This window comes from Capra hircus, chromosome 19 (genome assembly GCF_001704415.2).
Source record: "Capra hircus breed San Clemente chromosome 19, ASM170441v1, whole genome shotgun sequence".
Lineage (NCBI taxonomy): Eukaryota > Metazoa > Chordata > Mammalia > Artiodactyla > Bovidae > Capra > Capra hircus.
In genome coordinates, this window is record NC_030826.1 from 21,296,064 (window position 1) to 21,317,885 (window position 21,822).

At 38.6% G+C, this 21,822-nt stretch overlaps 1 protein-coding gene across 1 annotated transcript in view; it reads left to right on the forward strand.

Moving 5' to 3' along the window:
* The window catches only part of CPD (carboxypeptidase D), a 71,777-nt gene that overhangs the window by 14,099 nt on the left and 35,856 nt on the right, over nucleotides 1-21,822 (forward strand). The window contains exons 3-5 of the mRNA XM_013971902.2: nucleotides 18,850-18,992; nucleotides 19,908-20,077; nucleotides 21,230-21,579. Coding sequence (XP_013827356.2) covers nucleotides 18,850-18,992; nucleotides 19,908-20,077; nucleotides 21,230-21,579 — 663 coding nt within the window. The remainder of the gene's footprint in view (nucleotides 1-18,849; nucleotides 18,993-19,907; nucleotides 20,078-21,229; nucleotides 21,580-21,822) is intronic.

Genomic DNA, 21,822 nt, shown 5'->3' on the forward strand with positions numbered 1-21,822 from the left:
CACAACAATTTGTTCCTGCCCTCACTTTACTTAGTAAATTCTGTAACTAAAAATAAGTACCATTACCCAATAAATGTTTTTTAAATTAAAAAAATCTTACTCAGCTATTAAAAAGAAAACATTTGAATCCGTTCTAATGATGTGGATGAAACTGGAGCCGATTATACAGAGTGAAGTAAGCCAGAAAGAAAAACACCAATACAATATACTAACACATATATATGGAATTTAGAAAGATGGTAACTATAACCCTGTATGTGAGACAGCAAAAGAGACACAGATGTATAGAACAGTCTTTTGGACTCTGTGGGCGAGGGCAAGGGTGGGATGACTTGGGAGAATGGCATTGAAACTTGTATATTATCATCAGTTCAGTTCAGTCACTCAGTCGTGTCCGACTCTTTGCAACCCCATGAATCACAGCACGCCAGGCTTCCCTGTCCATCACCAACTCCCGGAGTTCACTCAGACTCGCATCCATCGAGTCAGTGATGCCATCCAGCCATCTCATCCTCTGTCGTCCCCTTCTCCTCCTGCCCCCAATCCCTCCCAGCCAGTCCAGGCTCGATGCATGATACAGGGTGCTCGGGGCTGGTATACCGGGATGACCCAGAGGGATGCTATGGGGAGGGAAGTAGGAGGGGGATTCAGGATGGGGAACATATGTATACCCATGGCGGATTCATGTCAATATATGGCAAAACCACTACAATATTGTAAAGTAATTAGCCTCCAATTAAAATAAATACATTTATATTTTTAAAAAGATCTTAAAAAAGGAAAATGTGCTCAAAGAATTATGTGAGATAAAGTGTTGGCCAAGTTAGACAAAACTGAAAACAGATTCAAGACTGTGTACTTTAACTTTGTAGAATCATATCATTAGCAAATATATATTCAGTGGGAGTGGTGAAGGAAATAGATTTTTATAAGATAAGTTGTTCAGAATACAAAGACCAAGTTCAGGTACGATTTGGTCAAAGCAAACTTGAATTTAAAGACCAGGAATATGGGAAATTTTTTTCAAGGGCTCTCTATTTTTTTCCATTCATTTGACCTAGATCTTTCACTTAAAATTTTGTATGACCATCATGCTCATTAGCTTTTAAAAATATCTCAAGGAGTGCAAAATTTTCATTTAATAACTCACTATCTGTAAATAAGTTGTTCACAAAAGTAAAAATTATGAGAACTGCTCATGATCCTGTGAAGTAGTTTTATTAAAGAAATAACAGGAAGCTCCAAATTTAAATATAGAATAGAAATTGCTTATATTTACATTCTTTTTTTTAATTTACACCTTCTAAAATACTTTTCCTAATGAAGAAAGAATACATTGCATTTTTTTTCTGTAAAAGATTTATGGGGTTCTTGTATCATACAGTTTGATACTTTATAGCTGGCCTGCTGAAGACAAATTTAAAAAATACTTGCTCTGTTTAAGTCTCAACATTATAACATTGGTTGTATTTTTTTACATTGACTTTCTGCATGAGGCATTAGAGGGAGTCATTTGAATGAATGATTGAATTTATTTAAATACCCTCCATCTCCTTAAAGCTAGACTTTTCTAATGAAACAGTAATAGGGATTGGTTCCATGATATGAAAACGATGAACTGAGCATCTTAAAGCATTTGAAGGTTAGTGTGAGACAAATGGATTGAAGGAATTGAATGAGTATGAAGAGAGCCTTTGATTTAGCCCCCCATACAGTTAGTATTGATCACAGTTTGTTGTAGTGCTGGTCAGACTCCTAATGGTTACACTTTTCTTCTTTAGTATTGGTAAAGGAATGAAAACATAGGGTAACTGTACATTGCATTCAATTTTTTCTGAGCATAGAAAACTGGGTTGGTAGGTAGGCTTAAAAGCAAAATGTAACCTTTTGTCTTTCTTTGCCAGTTCCCCTTGGGAGTAGAGGAAATAGTCAAAATCAGTGGTTTTCAAACTGGGTATATTTGGGGAGAAGGAAGAGAACAGTTAGTTTGGATAACTTTAAGGAAATGAAATTCCAGCTCTTCCATACCTATTCTTAATACTGGTCTGCCTGAGAAAGATGCTGGCAGTGGAGAGTCAGTCTTACATCCTCTTCTCCCACTTGACTGAAGAAAGGCATACTTTTCTGTCCATCTGAATCACACTATAGATTGAAGTTATATAAACTTCCAGTGCACCAGAAACAGAAGGGACAATTTGGTGATTAATGGTATCATAAAAGCATCACTCAAACATCTCATTAAAAGATATATTTTTAGTAATTATTACTTAGGTTTATTTATCAAAATCTGTAATAAAACTATGCCTTTATTGGTAAATTATATACCAGTAGTTATTGTGCTAATTCAGTCTAGAATTCAAAAATGTAATAAGGCATTAAGGTAATAGAAATTAATTAATGGAAATTAATCGAAATTTAAACATGCATACATATGTATTATTATAGATTGAAGTATTATAGGGTGATCAATAAAGGACTTTCAAGCATAAAAGTATATCCCATTTGAGTAGCAATCTGTAGAGCAAATGGAATGGAATAAAAGTTCAAGAAGAAAAAGGGAAGCGTAAAATTCCTCCTGTTGAAGAAGAGTGTTCATACAAATTTTTAAAGTTGATTCTGGGAATCAAACTCTATAGTATTCTATTTGGCTCCATCTAAAAAAATAATGCAAAATTTTTATTTAAAAAATAAAAATTAGGACTTCCCTGGTGATCTAATGGTTAGAACACTGAACTGCCAATTCAGCAGGCACAGGTTCTATCCCTGGTCAGAAAACTAAGATCTCATATGCTGTGCAGCGCAGCCAAAAGATTAAAAAAAAAAAAAAATTGGCATTATGCAAGAAATCACATTGTTAGAAATTATTAAAATTAAAATCAAATCTTTTAGATACCAACTTTAAAATATGTGGTGTTGAATGATTTCTCAGTTATTTTCCTATGAATAAAAAGTTTGAAGGTCATTAGTTTAGCTAGCCCCTTAAAAGACTAGTGGGTATTAGAGACTTGCTTATTTATGATTGTTAATAAGTACGATAGATAACAGATCCTTTATACTATTAGTAAAGTGCTTTATTGCTTTGAGGATGCCTGTGGTATGTGTTTCATTCCCAAAATAACATTTTTCTTTGACTGGGTAAAGATAATGTTCTGATATCAGCCATTTTGTCCTTTAGTCTGTGTTGAGTCATACAACATATCAGCTTAAAAAATAAACAAATGTATTAACTGAATCTGACAGTAGCTGCAGCAGTCAGTAATGTCAGGTGTATCTGCAGATCAGTGTTCTCTGTGACAGTGAATTTTATATATGTAGGTTTTCTGTTAAGGAAAAAAAAAAAGAGTGAATCTGAACTAGCTACTTAGCTAAGGTTACTTACTATGCAGTTTTTGATATTTAGTATTGGAAAAATTATGTGAAGTTTAACACAGATGGCAAATAATGCCTATTTGTGGCATCTTGCAAAAATTCTTAAATTATTCATGTTAATATCTCCACTTGTTTTCAGCTTTTTAGATGAGTTTTTTTAAAGTAATTTTAAAACTAAAGCTTGAAGTTGGTGAATAAAGACTTTTTGATGTTCTAAAGATAAGAGAGCTTTGTCATTTTTGTTTTGCAAACTAAAAGTTTGCTTCTTTTCTGACGTTGACTCCTATGGGGTCCTAAAGAGATAGATTAAGGTATATATCACGGCTCACAAATTGCCTCCTGGGGATGGCTCATTATTATAGACTCAGAGGAAATGTGCTTAATTTTTATGAGGTTTCATTGAGAGGAGGTATTTTGTAGATAGTTTTCTGTTATTGATTTCTATGGAATTCCATCATGTCAAAGAACGTATTTTGTATAATTTCTTTTAAGTTTATCAAGTTTGTTTTATGATTCGGGATATGGTCTGTTTAAATGTTCCACATGTACTTGATCCGTTTTCTGCTGTGGTTGGGTAGGATCTACTATAAGTGTCATTTAGAGCTGGTTAAGTGACACTTTTTCAGTTCTTATGTATCCGTTGCTGATTTTCTGTCTACTTATTCTGTTGACTACTGAGAGAGGACTATTGAAGTCTGCAACTGTAACTGTAGATTGGCTCATCTCTTCCTTTAGTACTATCAGTTTTTGTTTCGTGTGTTTTGAAGTTCCGTTGTTAAGATGTCACATTTAGGATTGTTATACTGTCTAGGTGAATTGACTCTTTTAACATTATGTACTATCCCTCCTAGGGTTTCCCTGGTGGCTCAATGGTAAGGAGTCCTCCTGCCAGTGCAGGAGATACGGGTTCAATCCCTGATTTGGGAAGATCCCTTGGAGAAGGAAATGGCAACCCATTCCAGTCTTCTTGCCTAGAAATCCCTGTGTATAGAGGAGCCTGGTGTGCTATAGTCCATGGGGTCACAAAGAGTCTGACATGATTTAGTGACTGAACAATAATTATCCCTCCTTCTATCTGGTACTTTTCCTTGCTCAGAAGTCTGCTTTAATCTTAATATAGCCGTTCCATCTTTCTTTTGATTTATGTTTGCATTGTATATTTTTTCCATTGTGTTAACTTACCCATACCATTCTATTTAAAGTGAGCATATAGTTGGGACTTGTTTTTTTATTCAGTTTGACAGTTTTTTTTAGTTGGTGTATTTGCATCATTCACACTGAATGTAATTGTTGATATGTTTGGATCAAGCTTTACTTTTTAATTATTTTTCTTTTTGTCCCTCTGTTTCTTATTCCTTTGTTTCCTCTTTCCTGCCTTCCATTGTATTGGATGGATGCTTATTATATAATTTTAACTACAGTATTTTTTACTGTATTTCTTTGTAATGTTTATTTTGGTGGTTGCTCTGGGAATTACAGTTTACATAATTTTTTACAGTTCTACCTAGAAGTAATCTTTTACCACCTCAAGAAGAACATACAATTCTTACCACCATACCCTTCATTTTCCCCCATTCTATGTTGCAGTTATGGTTTACGTATTATATCTATAAACTCCCACCAGACAGTGTTATACATTTTGCTTTCAACTGATATACATAGTTTTGAAAACTTAAGAGGAAAACATAGTTTACTATATTTATCCAAATATTCGCCATTTCTCTTCTTTCACTCCTGAAGTTCCAAGGTTTTCTCTGCTATCATTTCTCTTCTACCCAGAAAACCTTCTTTAGCATTTCTTTTAAAATAGATCTGCTTGTGGGGGATTCTTTTAGCTTTCCACCACAGACAATATCTATTTCTGCCTTCGTAGTCCTAAAGGATATTTTCCTTGGATATAAAACTCTGGGTTCTGGATCGACTATTCTTTAAAAAAAATTTGTGTGTGTGTATGTCATTGCCTTCTGGCCTTCATGGCTTCTGATGAGAAATTCACAGTCATTTAAATTGTCTTCCTATACAAATGTATCATTTTTCACAGAGGACTTTCAAGATTGTTCCCATTGTCTTTGGATTTCAGTAGTTTGACTGTGATATATCTAGATGTGAATTTCTCCTGTTTGAGATTTGGAGAAGGAAATGGCAACCCACTCCAGTGTTCTTGCCTGGAGAATCCCAGGGACAGGGGAGCTTGGTGGGCTGCCGTCTATGGGGTCGCACAGAGTCGGACACGACTGAAGCGACTTAGCAGCAGCAAGCTTCTTGAAATATAAGTTTTTGTCTTTTGCCAGATTTGGGAAGTTTTCAGCCATTGTTTCTTCAACTTTTTTTTTTTCCAGCATGGCACTCTTTTTTCCTCCCCTTTTGAGACTCTAGTAACAAGAATATTAAACATTTTGATACTGTCCCTAAAACTCTGTTCTTTTACTTTTTTTTTTCTGTTGTTCACATTAGGTAATTTCTATTTATTTGTCTTCAAATTGACTCCCCTTTGTCATTTCTATTCTTTTGTTGAACTCATCCAGTAAATTTTAAAATTTGGTTATATTTTTTACTTCTGAAATCTATTTTTTTAACCTCTTCTGTTTGTTTCTTTTATTTCATTTCAAGACTGTTTAATCTTACCTCTTTAATATTTACCTGGCTATAATAATTACTTTAAGGTTAGTCTGATAATTCCCATACCTGGGTCATCTTGGAGTTGGTATGCATTATTTTTTCCTTGCAAGCTGTTGACATTTGACTAGTTCTTTAAATGTCAAATAATTTGGATTATATTCTGGACATTTTGAATCATATAAGATTGGAGCCTTGTTTAAACCCTATAAAAATGGTAACTTTTTGTTTATTCATTCTGGTAGTGAATGACCCACTTAGGTTCAGTTGCAAGTTTTTACTTGCCTTCAGTAGGCTGTGATTCCAATGTCAATTCAGTTTTCAACACCTCTGTCCTGCCTGTTCAGACCTGTCCTGTGCGAATACCACCCAAGGAGCAGTGGTCTGCTGTGTAGATCAGTTCTCAGTGACTTTGGTATGCTGTTCAGGGTCAGACCCTCACATGTGCAATTCAGAGTTGAGCCCAGGAGTTCATAGAAAACTTTATAGGATCCCTTTTTTGATCTCTGTCCTGTCTACAGTCACTTCCAAGGTCTCCCCAAATAGATCACAAATAAAGATACCTTAGAGTGTTAACTGTCATTAGTTGTCAGGGAAATACAGGTTGGAACCACCATGAGATAGCACTATCCACCTGCCAGGATGCTTAAAACTACAAAAGGCTGACCAGTTGCTTGAGCAACTTGTTAGCTTAGGGTGTGGAGCAACTGGAACATTCATACCTTGATGTGGGAATGTGAAACAGTACAACCACTTTGGAAAACAGCTTAACAGTTTCTTGTGAAGTTAAATTTTCGCTTATCACATGATCTAGCCACACCTCTCCTAGGTATTTACCCAAAAGACATGAAATAATTTGTCCATGTTAAGTCTTAGGCACAGTTTTATTCATAATCACCTAAAGCTGAAACCAAGTCAAATACCCACCACATAGTGATTGAATAAACAAATAGAGGGCTTCCCCGATTGCTCAGCTATAAATAATCCGCCTGCAATGCAGGAGATGCAGGTTTGATCCCTGGGTCCAGGAGATCCCCTGGAGAAGGAAATGGGATCCCACTCCAGTACTCTTGCCTGAGAAAGTCGATGAACAGAGGAACCTGGTGGGGCTACAATCCATGGGGTCACAAAAGAGAGGACACCGCTTAGCCACTAAACGATAACTACATCCATACAATGGGGTCTACAGTAATGAAAAGGAGAATTTCTATGATAATGATAATAGAGACTTTAATTGGCAGATATTACAATGTATTATTTTGTAACTCTGCATTCAAATGGGTATATCTTTCCTTTTTCTCCTTTGCCTTTCACTTCTCTTCTTTTCATAGCCATTTGTAAGGCCTCCTCAGACAACCGTTTTGCCTTTTTGCATTTCTGGGGATGGTCTTGATCACTGCCTCCTATACAGTTTCACAAACTGTCCGTATTTCTTCAGGCACTCTGTCTATCAGATCTAATCCCTTGAATCTATTTGTCACTTCCACTGTATAGTCTGGAGAAAAGGAGAAAAGGAAAGATATACCCATTTGAATGCAGAGTCCCAAAGAATAGCAAGGAGAGATAAGAAAGCCTTCCTCAGTGATCAATGCAAAGAAATAGAGGAAAACAATAGAATGGGAAAGACTAGAGGATCTCTTCAAGAAAATTAGATACCAAGGGAACTTTTCATGCAAAGATGGGCACAATAAAGGACAGAAATGGTATGGACCTAACAGAAGCCGAAGATATTAAGAAGAGGTGGCAAGAATACACAGAACTATACAAAAAAGATCTTCATGACCCAGATAATGATGATGGTGTGATCACTCATCTAGAGCCAGACATCCTGGAATGCAAAGTCAAGTGGGCCTTAGGAAGCATCACTATGAATAAATGGAATTCCAGTTGAGCTATTTCAAATCCTAAAATATGATGCTGTGAAAGTGGTGTACTCAGTATGCCAGCAAATTTGGAAATCTCAGCAGTGGCCACAGGACTGGAAAAGGTCAGTTTTCATTCCAGTCCCTGAGAAAGGCAATGCCAAAGAAAGCTCAAACAACTGCACAATTGCACTCATCTCACAAGCCAGCAAAATAATACTCAAAATTCTCCAAGCCAGGCTTCAATAGTATGTGAACTGTGAACTTCCAGATGTTCAAGCTGGTTTTAGAAAAGGCAGAGGAACCAGAGATCAAATTGCCAACACCCACTGGATCATTGAAAAAGCAAAAGAGTTCCAGAAAAAACATCTATATCTGCTTTGTTGACTATGCCAAAGCCTTTGATTGTGTGGATTGCAACAAACTGGAAAATTCTGAAAGAGATGGGAATATCAGACCATGTGACCTGCCTCATGAGAAATCTGTATGCAAGTCAAGAAGCAAGAGTTAGAACTGGACATGGAACAACAGACTGGTTCCAAATGGGGAAAGGAGTACATCAAGGCTGTATATTGTCACCCTGCTTATTTAACTTATATGCAGAGTACATCATGAGAAACGCTGGACTGGATGAAGCACAAGCTGGAATCAAGATTGCCAGAAGAAATATCAATAACCTCAGATATGCAGATGACACCACCCTTATAGCAGAAAGTGAAGAAGAACTAAAGAGCCTCTTGATGAAAGTGAAAGAGGAGAGTGAAAAAGTTGGCTTAAAACTCAACATTCAGAAAAGTAAGACCATGGCATCTGGTCCCATCACTTCATGGCAAATAGATGGGGAAACAGTGGAAACAGTCACAAACTTTATTTTTGGGGGGCTCCAAAATCACTGCAGATGGTGACTGCAGCCATGAAATTAAATGATGCTTGCTCCTTGGAAGAAAAGCTATGACCAACCTAGACAGCATATTAAAAAGCAAAGACATTACTTTGCCAACAAAGGTCCATGTAGTCAGAGCTATGGTTTTTCCAGTAGTCATGTATGGATGTGAGAGTTGGACTATAAAGAAAGCTGAGTGCTGAAGAATTGATGCTTTTGAACTGTTATGTTAGAGAAAACTCTTGAGAGTCCCTTGGACAGCAAGGAGATACAACCAGTCTATACTAAAGGAAATCAGTCCTGAATATTCATTGGAAGGAATGATGCTAAAGCTGAAACTCCAGTACTTTGGCCACTTGATGCAAAAAACTGACTCACTGGAAAAGACCCTGATGCTGGGAAAGATCGAAGGTGGGAGAAGGGGACGACAGAGGATGAGATGGTTGGATGGCATCACCGACTCAATGGACGTGAGTTTGAGCAAACTCCAGGAATTGATGATGGACAGGGAGGCCTGGCATGCTGCAGTCCATGGGATCACAAGGAGTCAAACATGACTGAGTGACTGAACTGAACAATGTGTTGTAAAACAGTGCTTACTAAATCGGTGTAATTAAGATATCAAAATAAATTGACCAGCAGAACAAAGTAGAAAGCACAGTAACAGAAACAAAAGCATTTGGGATATAATTCATGACATTTAAAACAATGGGGAAAGAATTATAGGGATAACTGGTTAACTTTGAGACAAAAATATAGGTGGAATTTACCTCAGATCATACCAAATAAAGTCTTAAGTCCATATGGAACATGATGTAAAAATGTAGCCATAAACAAAACCAGAAGCCAACAAGTATTTTTATATTCAGGATGAGAAAAGCCTTTCTAGACAGCAAAGTATTATGAAGCCATAAAAGGAAAAGAATGAAAAATTTAGCTACCTAAAAATTGTAAAATATCTCTTGATTAAAAAACTGCCTTAAAAAAGTGAAAAAAAAGAGATTAAAAAAAAGGATAAAAATAAAGGCATAGAGAATATATCTGGGTAACAATTTAGCATATGTGTATAAAATCTTTAAAATAGGCATGACCTTAACACAGAAATTCATGTAACTTTGTCTGTTTGTTGCTCTTAGCTGCTGCTGCTGCTAAGTCACTTCAGTCGTGTCCAACTCTGTGTGACCCCATAGACGGCAGCCCACCAGGCTCCCCCGTCCCTGGGATTCTCCAGGCAAGAACACTGGAGTGGGTTGCCATTTTCTTCTCCAATGCATGAAAGTGAAAAACTGCTCTTAGCTAGTATTTCCTAAATTGCTGTTGAAGAAAGACAGTTGAGGGGTTAACAAAAGAATGCCAGGATGAAGCCTAGTGATTATAGTATTATAAGAGTCTACTTCACTGCCTTCTGGCATAATTAAAGTGTGAGTTGACTGTGTTTGCAATTTAATACAGCTATTAAGTTCTTTTTTCCTTAGATGAGAATAATTTTTCCCTATTAAGTTTTACATATGCAGAAAAACAGATTAGTTCACACTTGTATTGCTCTGAAATTATTTTCAGTGTTCTGTCTTTGTTTTCCTCAAGACTCTAATCTCTGGAATGGAAATATGTCTTCTATTTATAAGTCCCTATAATCTTAGTTTGATGACTTACAGACAGTGACCATTATACTGTGACCAATATAGTAGTAAATATTGGAGATTAATAAATATTTATGATGAATAGCATACATATGTCCACATATGTACATGCACGTCAGAGTTGACCGAAAGTGACTAACGTCACTAAATGACTAACTGTGACTGGTGAGTAAAAGTGTTAGTCACTCAGTCGAGTCCGACTCTTTACGACCCCGTGGACTGTTGCCCACCAGGCTCCTCTGTGCATGAGATTCTCCAGGCGAGCATACTGGAGTGGGTAGCCATTCCCTTCTCCAGGGGATCTTCCGGACCCAGGGATCAAACCCAGGTCGCGTGCATTGCAGGCAGATTCTTTACTGTCTGAACCACCAGGGAAGCCCTAAAATATGACTGGTAGGGAGATGAAAAATCATCCTCTCACCTTTTCTGCCGGACCCAAAGTAAGTGCCAAGATGCTGGGAGGTAAGAGAAAACCAGAGATGGATAGCCTGCCTTCTAAGAAAAAAGGTTAAGACAGAGTTACCAGGCTTATAGTGATGGTAAACCTGCTCATGTCTTTTAGGAAGACAGTCTATTTGACATATCCACATGGATGGTCAATGAGAATCTCAAATTTAATGCATTCAAAATAGAAATCTTAATTTCTCACTGTCCTAGCCTACTTACTTCTGTTACTTCAACAAATATTTATTGAAGGAATACCATGTGCCTTGTACTGTTCTTGTGCTTGGACTATCTGTCAATGTGTATAACAAATATCTCTGCCCTTGTGTTGCTTATAATCTAGCAAAGAGAAACAGACAATAAACAATAAACATAATAGGTAAATTTTAAATAGCTATAGAAAAAAAAAGGGTGAGAGGAATTGTGAGTGCTTGTGAGATTGTCTTGGGGACAGTGATGGGGAGAAGTGACTAGAAACTAAGTGGGGAGATCAGGGTGAACCTCATTGTCAAGTTGAAATTGGAACAAAGAGCTGGAGGTGAGGGAATGAGTCAAGTAGGGATATCTGGGGGAAGAGCACGCCAGGCAAAGGCAATAGCTACAGCAAAGACCCAAAGTCAGGAGGTACCTAGTGTAGCTGGTGAACAGCGGGGTGCCCAGTGTGGCTGGTGCAGAGAGATGATGATGGGGAGAGTGTAAAAGGTGGTTAGAGAGGGAAGGGGAGTGGTAGTGGACAAATGACGCACTGCCTTAGGCTTTGGCTTTTAGTCTGAATGCAACAGAAAGTCATTGTATAGGGAAATAACCTCTGGCTTGCATTTTAGCAGAATTACTCTGGCATCCCTGGAGAAAAGAACATAGAAATGCTAGGGCAAGAACAGGGAGACCTTTTAAGAGTGATTGCAGAAGTCCTGGTAGAGAAAGGACCATGTCTTATACGAGGGCGGCAGCAGTAGAGTTGAGAAATCTTTGGATTCTGGATATATCTTCAAGTTAGAACTAGCATGATTTCCTGATGCTTTAGATGTGAGATGTGACCCTAAGGCTTTTGACCCTGAGTAACTAGATTCTTCCAGTGCTGTTGGCCATTGTAGGAGAGACTGCAGGTGGAGCAGGTTTAGGGGAGATGAGTCTGTTGTTAGGTTTGTGATACCCAAGTAGAGATATTGAACAGGCCTTTGGATGGACAAGTTTGGATTCTGGAAAGAGGTGTAGGTTGGACATAGAAATTTGAGAATTGTCAGCCTGTAGATAATATTAAGCCCTGGGGGGTGGGGGGGTGGGTTGCATGAGACACCAAGGGAATAAGTAAAGTAAGAGAAGAGGACCAAAGACAAAATCTTAGGCTTGCCATATCTGTTTCCTTTGTTCTCCTTCATCCTCTCAGTTAATGACACTAATGACACTGTCTCCCTAGTTTCTCAAGCCAAAAATCAAGAAGTCGTCCTTGATTCCTTTTAAACAAATGTTTTCTCACACCCAGACCTTTCTGCTTCATCTCTTTTACCAGCAACCTAGTTGAAGCCATCATTCGCTTCTAATTCATCTCCCTGCTTTTCTTTTTGTTCCTCTACCATCATTTTTCACCCAGCAGTCAGAATGATCTTTTAAAAAGGCAGTTCAGATTATATCACACCTCTGCTCAAAAACCTGCGATGTTCTGTGCAGCAAGGGAAACAATCAATAGTGAAAAGGCAGCCTACTGAAAAATATTTGCAAACTGTTTATCAGATAAGGGGTTAATATTCAGAATACAACTCAACAGAAAACAAGTAATCTGATTAGTAAATGGACAAAGGACTTGAATACACATTTTTTTTTAAAAAAATCAATGACCAGCACACATATGAAAAGATGCTTAATATCATTATCAGGGAAAAACAAAACCACAAAGTGATATCACCTTCTACCTCTTAGGATGATCACTATTAAAAAAAAATGCTGAATTAAAATAGCAAGTTTGATGGAGTTGTGGAGAATTTCAATCCCTTTGCACAGTTGGTAGGAATATAAAATAGTGCAGTTGCTATGGAAAACAGTATGGAGCTTCCTCAAAAAGTTAAAAATAGAATTACCGTATGATTCAACAATCTCACTTAAGGGTATAAATACAAAAGAACTGGAAAAAGGATCTTGAAAACTTGTACACCCATGTTCACTGCAGTGTTATTCACAGTTGCCAAGAAGCTACCTAAATGTTTATTGACAGATGAATGAAGAAAATGTATTTACATCCAGTGAAATGTTATTCGGCCTAAAAAAGGAAGGCAATTACATCTGATAAAGGACTATTATCTAAAATATATTTAAAAACTCTGATAGCTCAGTTGGTAAAGAACCCGCCTGCATTGCAGGAGACCCTGGTTTGATTCCTGGGTCGAGAAGATCTGCTGGAGAAGGGATAGGCTACCCACTCCAGTATTCTTGGTTTTCCCTTGTGGCTCAGCTGGTAAAGAATCCTCCTGCAATGCAGGGGACCTCGGTTTGATCCCTGGGTTGGAAAGATCCCTTGAAGAAGGGAAAGGCTACCCACTCCAGTTTTCTGGCATGGAGGATTCCACAGACTGTATAGTCCATGGAGTCACAAAGAGTTGGACAGGACTGAGCAACTTCCACTTTCGCTTAAGACTCAACACTAATAAAACAACAACCTCATTTAAAAATGGGCCAGAAACCTCCAGACATCTCACCAACAGATATACAGATGGCAAATAAACATGAAAAGATTCCACATCATATGTCAACAGGGAAATGTAAATTAAAACAAGTTACTGCTACACACCTATCAGAAAGGCCGTACATAGTCCAGAACACTGACAACAGCAAATGCTTGTGAAGAGGTGGAGCAACAGGAACTCTCGTTCATTATTGATGGGAGTGCAAAATGGTACGACTATTTTGGAAGATAGTAATAGATTTCACTACTTTGTCTTCTACTTTCCTTACTTTTGCCTCTCTACTAAAGTTGTAAGTGGTTGATCCACTATCTTTTCTATATGTTTGTCTCTGTCATTGAGATTTGTTTCTTTTATCATTTTCTTATTTCTAGTTGTGACCTTTTCTGCTTGGAGAAGTCCCTTTAACGTTTCTTGAAGGGCTGGTTTATTGGTGATAAACTCCTTTAGCTTTTGTTTATCTGTCAAACTCTTTATCACTCCTTCAAATGATAACCTTGCTGGGTATTCTTGGTTGTCTTTTTTTCAGCACTTTGGATATATTGTAACCTTCCCTACTGGCCTGCTAAGTTTCTGCTGAAAAGTCAGCTGATAGTCTCATGGGAGTTTCCTTGTATATAATTAGTTGTTTCTCCTCTTGATGCTTTTATGAATCTCTTTATATTTCAATTTTGGCCTTTTAAATATAATGTGTCTTGGTATGCACCTCTTTGAGTTCACCTTGTTTGAGACTGTCTGTGCTTCCTGGACCGGATATCTGTTTCCTTCCACTGGTTAGGAAAGTTCTCAGTTACTATTTCTTCAAATAAGTTCTCTTTTTTATCTTTCTTCTCCTTCTGGGACACTATACTGTAAATGTTAGTATGCTTGATGTTGTCCCAGAGGTCATTTAAACTGTCCTCACTTGTCTTTTTCCTGTTCAGCTTGGGTGGTTTTTCTCTACTCTGTCTTCCAGATTATCTAGTATTCTACATCATCTAATCTACTGTTGATTCCCTCTAGTGTATTTTTTTTTTTTTGCCATCATCTTTTTTTAAAAAAACAATTTATTTATTTTTAATGGCAGGATAATTGCTTTACAATATTGTGTTGGTTTCTGCCATACATCGGTATGAATCAGCCATAGGTATACACGTGTCCCCTCCCCCTTGAACCTCTCTCTGCTTCCCACTCCATCCCACCCCTCTAGGTTGTCACAGAGCTCTGATTGAACTGCCTGGGTCATACAGCAAATTCCCACTGCCTTTCTATTTTACCTATGGCAGTATATGTGTTTCCGTGCTGCTCTGTCCATTTTTCCCAGCCTCTCCTTCCTCGCCCCCCCACCATGTCTCCCCATCTGTGCTCTATGTCTGCATCTCCATCACTGCCCTGCCAATAGGTTCATTAGCACCATTTTTCTGGATTCCATATATATGTATTAGTTTATGATAGTTGTTTTTCTCTTTATAACTTTCTTCACTCTGTGTAATAGGCTCTGGATTAATCTACATCATTAGAACTGACTCAGATGTGTTCCTTTTCATGGCTGAGTAATATTCCATTGTATATATACAATTTTAAAAGTTTAAAAATAATATTCCATTGTATATAATAATGTTGATTCCCTCTAGTGTATTTTTCGTTTTATTTATTGTATTCTTCAGCCCTAATTGGTCTTTTTTTTTTTATATTTTCTAACTCTTTTGTTGAAGTTTTCACCATGTTCATCCATTCTTCAGTGAACATCTTTATGATCGTTACCTTTAACTCTTTATCAGGTAGATTACTTATCTCCGTTTCATTTAGGTCTTCTTCTGAGGTTTTGTCTTAGTCTTTCGTGTGGAGCACATTCGTCTGTCTCCTCATTTTGCCTGATTTTCTGTGTTGATTTCTTTGTATAAAGTAAGTCTGTATGTCTCCCAATCTTGGAGAAGTCCTATGGGCTCAACAGCATGTTCCCTCTGGCTACCCAAACCAGACGCTTCATGGGTGTTCCCTATGTGGGCTGCTTGTTCCTTTCAGTGTGGCAGGGCCAACTGCTTGGGCACACTGGTGGTGATGCTCAGCATTGTTTGACCACTGGTGGGTGAGGCAGGCCTCCAGCTCTAACAGACTCCAGGGAAGATTCCAAAATGGTGCCCATCTCAGCATGATAGAATAAAATCACAAAAATAGCTACTGCTAGCATCTCAGTCCCCTAGAGGAGTCCCAGCTGCCTCCTGCCTCTCCAGGAGGCTCTCTAAGATCAGCAGGTCTGACTGATTCAGATGCCTTTCAAACTGTTTCCTCTGTACTGGGACTTGGAGTGAGTGTATTTTTGCATGCACCCTTAGGAGCAGAGTCTTGACTTCCTACAGCTCTTTGATGCTCCTGTACATAAGCCCCACTGGTTTTCAAGCCAGACTCTTTGGAGGTTTGTCTTCCTAATGTGGGACCCTGGGCTGGGGATCCTGGTGTTGGTATTGGACTCCTTGCTCCCCAGGGATGACTGCCACATGCTGACAGTCTTCCTGCTAGTGAGTCATTACTCCAGGGGTGTGGGTCCTCGCTAGAGCATCTCTGCCTCTTCCCTACACATTTTATCATAGTTCCTTCTTTATATCTTTAGTTGTGGAAAATCTTTTCTGCTCTTCTTCAGGTTGTTTTCCAAGATAGTTGTTCTGTAAGTTGTTTTGCCTATGTGAGGTTGAGAGCTAAGGATGTTTCTACTCTACCTTAAAAAAAATTTTTTTTTAATTTATTTGACTGTGTCAGGTCTTAGTTGGTGGGATCTTTGTTATGTCATGTGAGGTATTTCATTGTGGTGCACAGAGTCTCCAGTTACAATATGTGGGCTTCGGTAGTTGTGGCACTCAGGTTTAGTTGCTCTGCGGCCTGTGGGATCTTAGTTCCCCAACCAGGGATTGAACTCTTGTCCCCTGCATTGCAAGGTGAATTCTTAACCACCGGATCACCAGGGAAGTCCCTCTACTCTACCATTTTGATTCAGACTCTTATTGTCACCTTTGTGGTACAGAAGAGTACAGTTAGAATAGTTGGCCCTTAATATCAATAACCTCAGATATGCAGATGACACCACCCTTATGGCAGAAAGTGAAGAGGAACTAAAAAGCCTCTTGATGAAAGTGAAAGAGGAGAGTGAAAAAGTTGGCTTAAAGCTGAAGATTCAGAAAACGAAGATCATGGCATCTGGTCCCATCACTTCATGGGAAATAGATGGGGAAACAGTGGAAACAGTGTCAGACTTTATTTTTTTGGGCTCCAAAATCACTGCAGATGGTGACTACAGCCATGAAATTAAAAGACGCTTACTCCTTGGAAGAAAAGTTATGACCAACCTAGAAAGCGTATTGAAAAGCAGAGACATTACTTGGCCAACAAAGGTCCGTCTAGTCAAGGCTATGGTTTTTCCAGTGGTCATGTATGGATGTGAGAGTTGGACTGTGAAGAAAGCTGAGCACTGAAGAATTGATGCTTTTGAACTGTGGTGTTGGAGAAGACTCTTGAGAGTCCCTTGGACTGCAAGGAGATTCAGCCAGTCCATTCTGAAGGAGCTCAGCCCTGGGTGTTCTTTGGAAGGACTGATGCTAAAGCTGAAACTCCAGTACTTTGGCCACCTCATGCGCAGAGTTGACTCATTGGAAAAGACCCTGATGCTGGGAGGGATTGGGGGCAGGAGGAAAAGGGGAAAATGGAGGATGAGATGGCTGAATGTCATCACCAACTCGATGGACGTGAGTCTGAGTGAACTCCGGGAGGTGGTGATGGACAGGGAGGCCTGGCATGCTGCAATTCATGGGGTTGCAAAGAGTTGGACGTGACTGAGTGACTGAGCTGAACTGAGCTGAACTGGATAATGTTTTGACATGAATGACCTTCATAACTTGAGGATCACTTGAGTATCTTTCATGTTCATTCTGTCAGAAATCTTAACCTCTCTGTGCCTTACTTCTCACATCTGTAAAATAGGTGAAATAGCAATACCTGCATCATAAAGTTGTTGTAAAAACTAAATGTTAATATGAGTAAAGGTCATAGAACAGAGTTGGGCTGCAGAGAAGAACCAATTCTGACTCCTTGTTGAAACTGTTTCTTTGACTTGCTTTTTGTTGCTTTTGTTATTATAATCATACATACTGACCTGCCTCAAAGGACCCTGTCCCTCTTTCTGACTGTTAAACTAAGGTGCCAGGCTTCCCAGTGGTTAAGAATCCCAAAGCAAAGGACTCTGGTTTGATCCCTGATCCAGGAAGATCCCACATGCCCTGGAGCAGCTAAGCCTGTGCACCACTATTGAGCCAGCACTCACTCTAGAGCCCATGAACCACAACTACTGAGCCCACATTCCATAACTACTGAAGTCCAAGTGCCTATAGCCTGTGCTCCACAACAAGAGAAGCCACTGCAATGAAAAGCCTGGGCACTGCAACAAAGAGTAGCCCCTGCCTACTGCAACTAGCAAAGGCACATGCGCAGCAATGAAGACCCACCACAGCCAAAAAATAAACATAAATAAATGAATAAAAATCTCAAACTTAAAAAAAAAACAAAAAACCTAAAGTGGCTTTGTTCAGCTCTGACCCTGTCAGATAATCTGACCCTGTCCACAGAAATTAACATATCCCTTTCACTGGCTTCCCTGGTGGCTCAGAGGTTAAAGCATCTGCCTGGAATGCGGGAGACCAGGGTTCGATCCCTGGGTCAGGAAGATCCCCTGGAGAAGGAAATGGCAACCCACTCCAGTACTCTTGCCTGGAGAATCCCGTGGAGGAGCCTGGTAGGAGCATGGGGTCGCAAAGAGTCGGACTCGACTGAGCGAGTTCGCTTTCACTGGCTGGCCCATTCCTAGAGATACTTTGCAAGACTAATGGCCCTTTTTAAAAACTTTGCTTCCTCACTGCCTGTCCCTCTTTATTGTGCCTTTTGACTTTAGTTCCTCACCGCTTCTCTGGTTCTGTAAGAGAACCTGGCAAGATGGTTATTTTGAGACATTAGTCTGCCATCTTTTCAAATAAAGTTGTGTTCCTTGCCTCAACTTTGCCTGCCATGTGGCAAAGGGAGCGGAGAGAGCTTGGACTCAGTAACACTGACATATAGTAAACATTCAAATATAGAGCTGTTATCATTGTTACTGTTATTATTGACTGTTATATTTATGCTCTTTATAACTTTACCTGTCAGTCAGATACATTTCCTTTATATATATTCCTTTCCACTGTGTATTCCTTTTACCTTCCTTGTTAGTCTCCTCTGTAACTCAAGAGCCTTCTCTGATTTCAAACAGCTTAATGAAAGAGAGTTTATATAAGCAGAGATGGCTTTGGTCTTTTTGAGAGCAGAATCCTGAGAATAAACTTACTTTTTCTTCCATGTTTCAGGTGGTATGCAAGATTATAATTATGTATGGGCCAATTGTTTTGAGATCACGTTAGAACTATCCTGTTGCAAGTACCCACCTGCTTCACAGCTTCGACAAGAATGGGAGAACAATCGTGAGTCTCTGATCACATTAATTGAAAAGGTAAAAGCAGCTGTATGGGAGGGTGGGTTTGGAAATAATTGATTAAATAGGGGGGAAATTTGTGTATATGAATAAGTCTATGCTAGATACCCTTTGTCTTTTTTTATTATTTAAGATGATAGATAATCTTCAGAAAGTATTAGAATCTATCAGAACATACTCTAAGCCTCCATTACCCTTCCCCTGAGCTCTTTTCCTCTGGAAAGCTTCCTTTGTCTATCTTACAACACTTCTACACGAAATACTTAGCAAATAAATAAATAATTAGCAAAAGTTGTATCACCAGATTCTTACAACACCATGTGATCGTATTTGCTAGAGAACCTTTACCACCACATGAACCACAACATAAGTTTAACTTACATATCAGGCAGGCTAATATACTATTGCATATATCAGAAATTGAGGCCTCCCAGGTGGTGCTAAAGAACCCACCTGCCAATGCAGGAGACCTAAGAGACACGGGTTCCATCCCTGCGTTGGGAAGATCCTGGAGGAAAGCATGGAAACCCGCTCTAGTAATCTTGCCTAGAGAATCCCGTGGACAGAGGAGCCTGACGTGATACAGTGCATAGATTTTCAAAGAGTCAGAAACGACTTAAGCGACTTAGCATGCACGCACGCATCCCAGATATTATCAATTGTATCTCGTTGAGAAAAGCAGAAGTCTAGCTTTGAGAAGAGGGAATTTCAAAAGTACTTTACCAGCCTAGGTTTCAGATGACTTAAGTTTCAGGATTTAATCTTTTTGGTCTGTATTTTATTTTAACTTGGAGGGATTGAAAAATGTTTCAGAGGACTAGAGGAATAACTCTATTTTTGAGAAATATTTCTAGCATCAATGCAGAGAGGCTATTCTCTTTTGCCTTCCAAATTGACTCTCTGAGCAGTCTATGTTGATTCTTGTTTTTCTAGGTCCACATTGGTGTTAAAGGATTTGTTACAGATTCAGTAACAGGAGCTGGCTTAGAGAATGCAACTATCTCAGTGGCTGGTATTAATCATAATATCACAACAGGAAGATTTGGTGATTTCCACAGATTACTTGTTCCTGGAACTTATAACATTACAGCAGTTTTAACTGGGTACGAATTCTATCTTTCAATTTGTTAAGATGGTGTATCACATTGATTGGTTTGTGTATATTGAAGAGTCCTTGCATCCCTGGGATAAACTCCACTTGATCATGGTGTACGATCCTTTTAATGTGTTGGTGGATTCTCTTTGCTACAATTTTGTTGAGGATTTTTGCATCGATGTTCATCAGTGATACTGGCCTGTAATTTTCTTTTTTGCGTGATATCTTTTTCTGCTTTTGGTATCAGGGTGATGGTTGTAAAATGAGTGTGGGAGTGTTCCTCCCTGTGCAGTTTTTTGGAAGAGTTTGACCAGGATGGATGTGAGCTCTTCTCTAAACATAACTAGATAAGAATTTAAGCTAGACTCTTAAAATGTCAAGCTTCTGTGTATATCTAGACAGAAATACATTTGGGGAGATCTTACCATATCTGGCTTTTGTTTTTCCTTGTTTTCTGATGTCTTTCCCCCCTTTGTAATGAGAAAATACTACAGTAGAGTCTTTTGCCACATTAACTGTACAGCTGGATATGAAGCGTAGTTGTAAAATTGGGAGGAAGGAGTGTTAAAGCTCAAGGCTAATTGAAAACCAGCGTAGAAAAAACTCAGGATTCTACAAAAGACACTTTGAAGAGCTGTCTTACCATCAGGTTTCTAATACACAAAATGAGTGGTTACCTACGCCCTCTGGAAGGCCTTTCTGTAAGCTCATTTTGCTAAGGATTTACCTGTAGCAAATAAATTACCTTCAATTTTGAACTTTCCTATTTGGTAAAGTAGTTGGAATGTCAGTTTGATAAGGTGCTATGAAGAATTGGATCATTTATCCCTACTTTGAGTATTGTAGGAATGGTTACAAATGGATCAACAACCTCCATTTTTTATTGTATTCTCTTCTTTGAATATAAATTTTTAAAAGCATTCTAATGTGTGGAACCTGAAAGGATGGTAAGAGAAATAGTTCTTTAAAGACTTAATCTGATATTCTTTGTGAAATAATATCCTAAAAGTCTTGAATTTGCATACTTCTCTTTATTTGGTTTGATTTTTGAGAGACAGTGCAAGAGTATGAAAAGGCTTTTGTGCTTTTATATTGTTAAAGCATTATCTGTTTCAGTTTAACTCCAAGCCCATCTACTGTTTTGAATTTTTCTTTTCAGATATATGCCACTGACTGTTAATAATATCATAGTGAAAGAAGGACCAGCCACAAAGGTGAATTTTCCCCTACGACCAACTGTGGCTTCAGTAATCCCTGACACAACTGAGGCTGTAGTAACAGCTAGCACAGTTGCTACGCTTAATAGTCCTCTTGGAACACAGTCTACCCACCAGCCAATTCAACCACAGGACTTTCACCACCACCATTTCCCTGACATGGAAATCTTCTTGAGAAGGTTTGCCAATGAATATCCTAACATCACCCGACTTTATTCACTGGGAAAATCGGTAGAGTCAAGAGAACTTTATGTAATGGAGATATCTGATAACCCAGGTGTCCATGAACCAGGTAATTGGTGTAGTTTCACACATAATTTCAGTACTGCTTCTCAGAGCTGTGGGCTATATTTCTTTGCTTCATCTAGAAAGGTCACCTGTAGTATTTATAACTGGATTAAAGAAAATGGAACCAATCTTCTACTAGAAAAAAAAAGCATTTGATAATCCATATTATGCACCATGGGCTTCCCTCGTGGCTCAGATGGTAAAGAATCTGCCTGCAGTGTGGGAAACCGAGACCTGGGTTCGATCC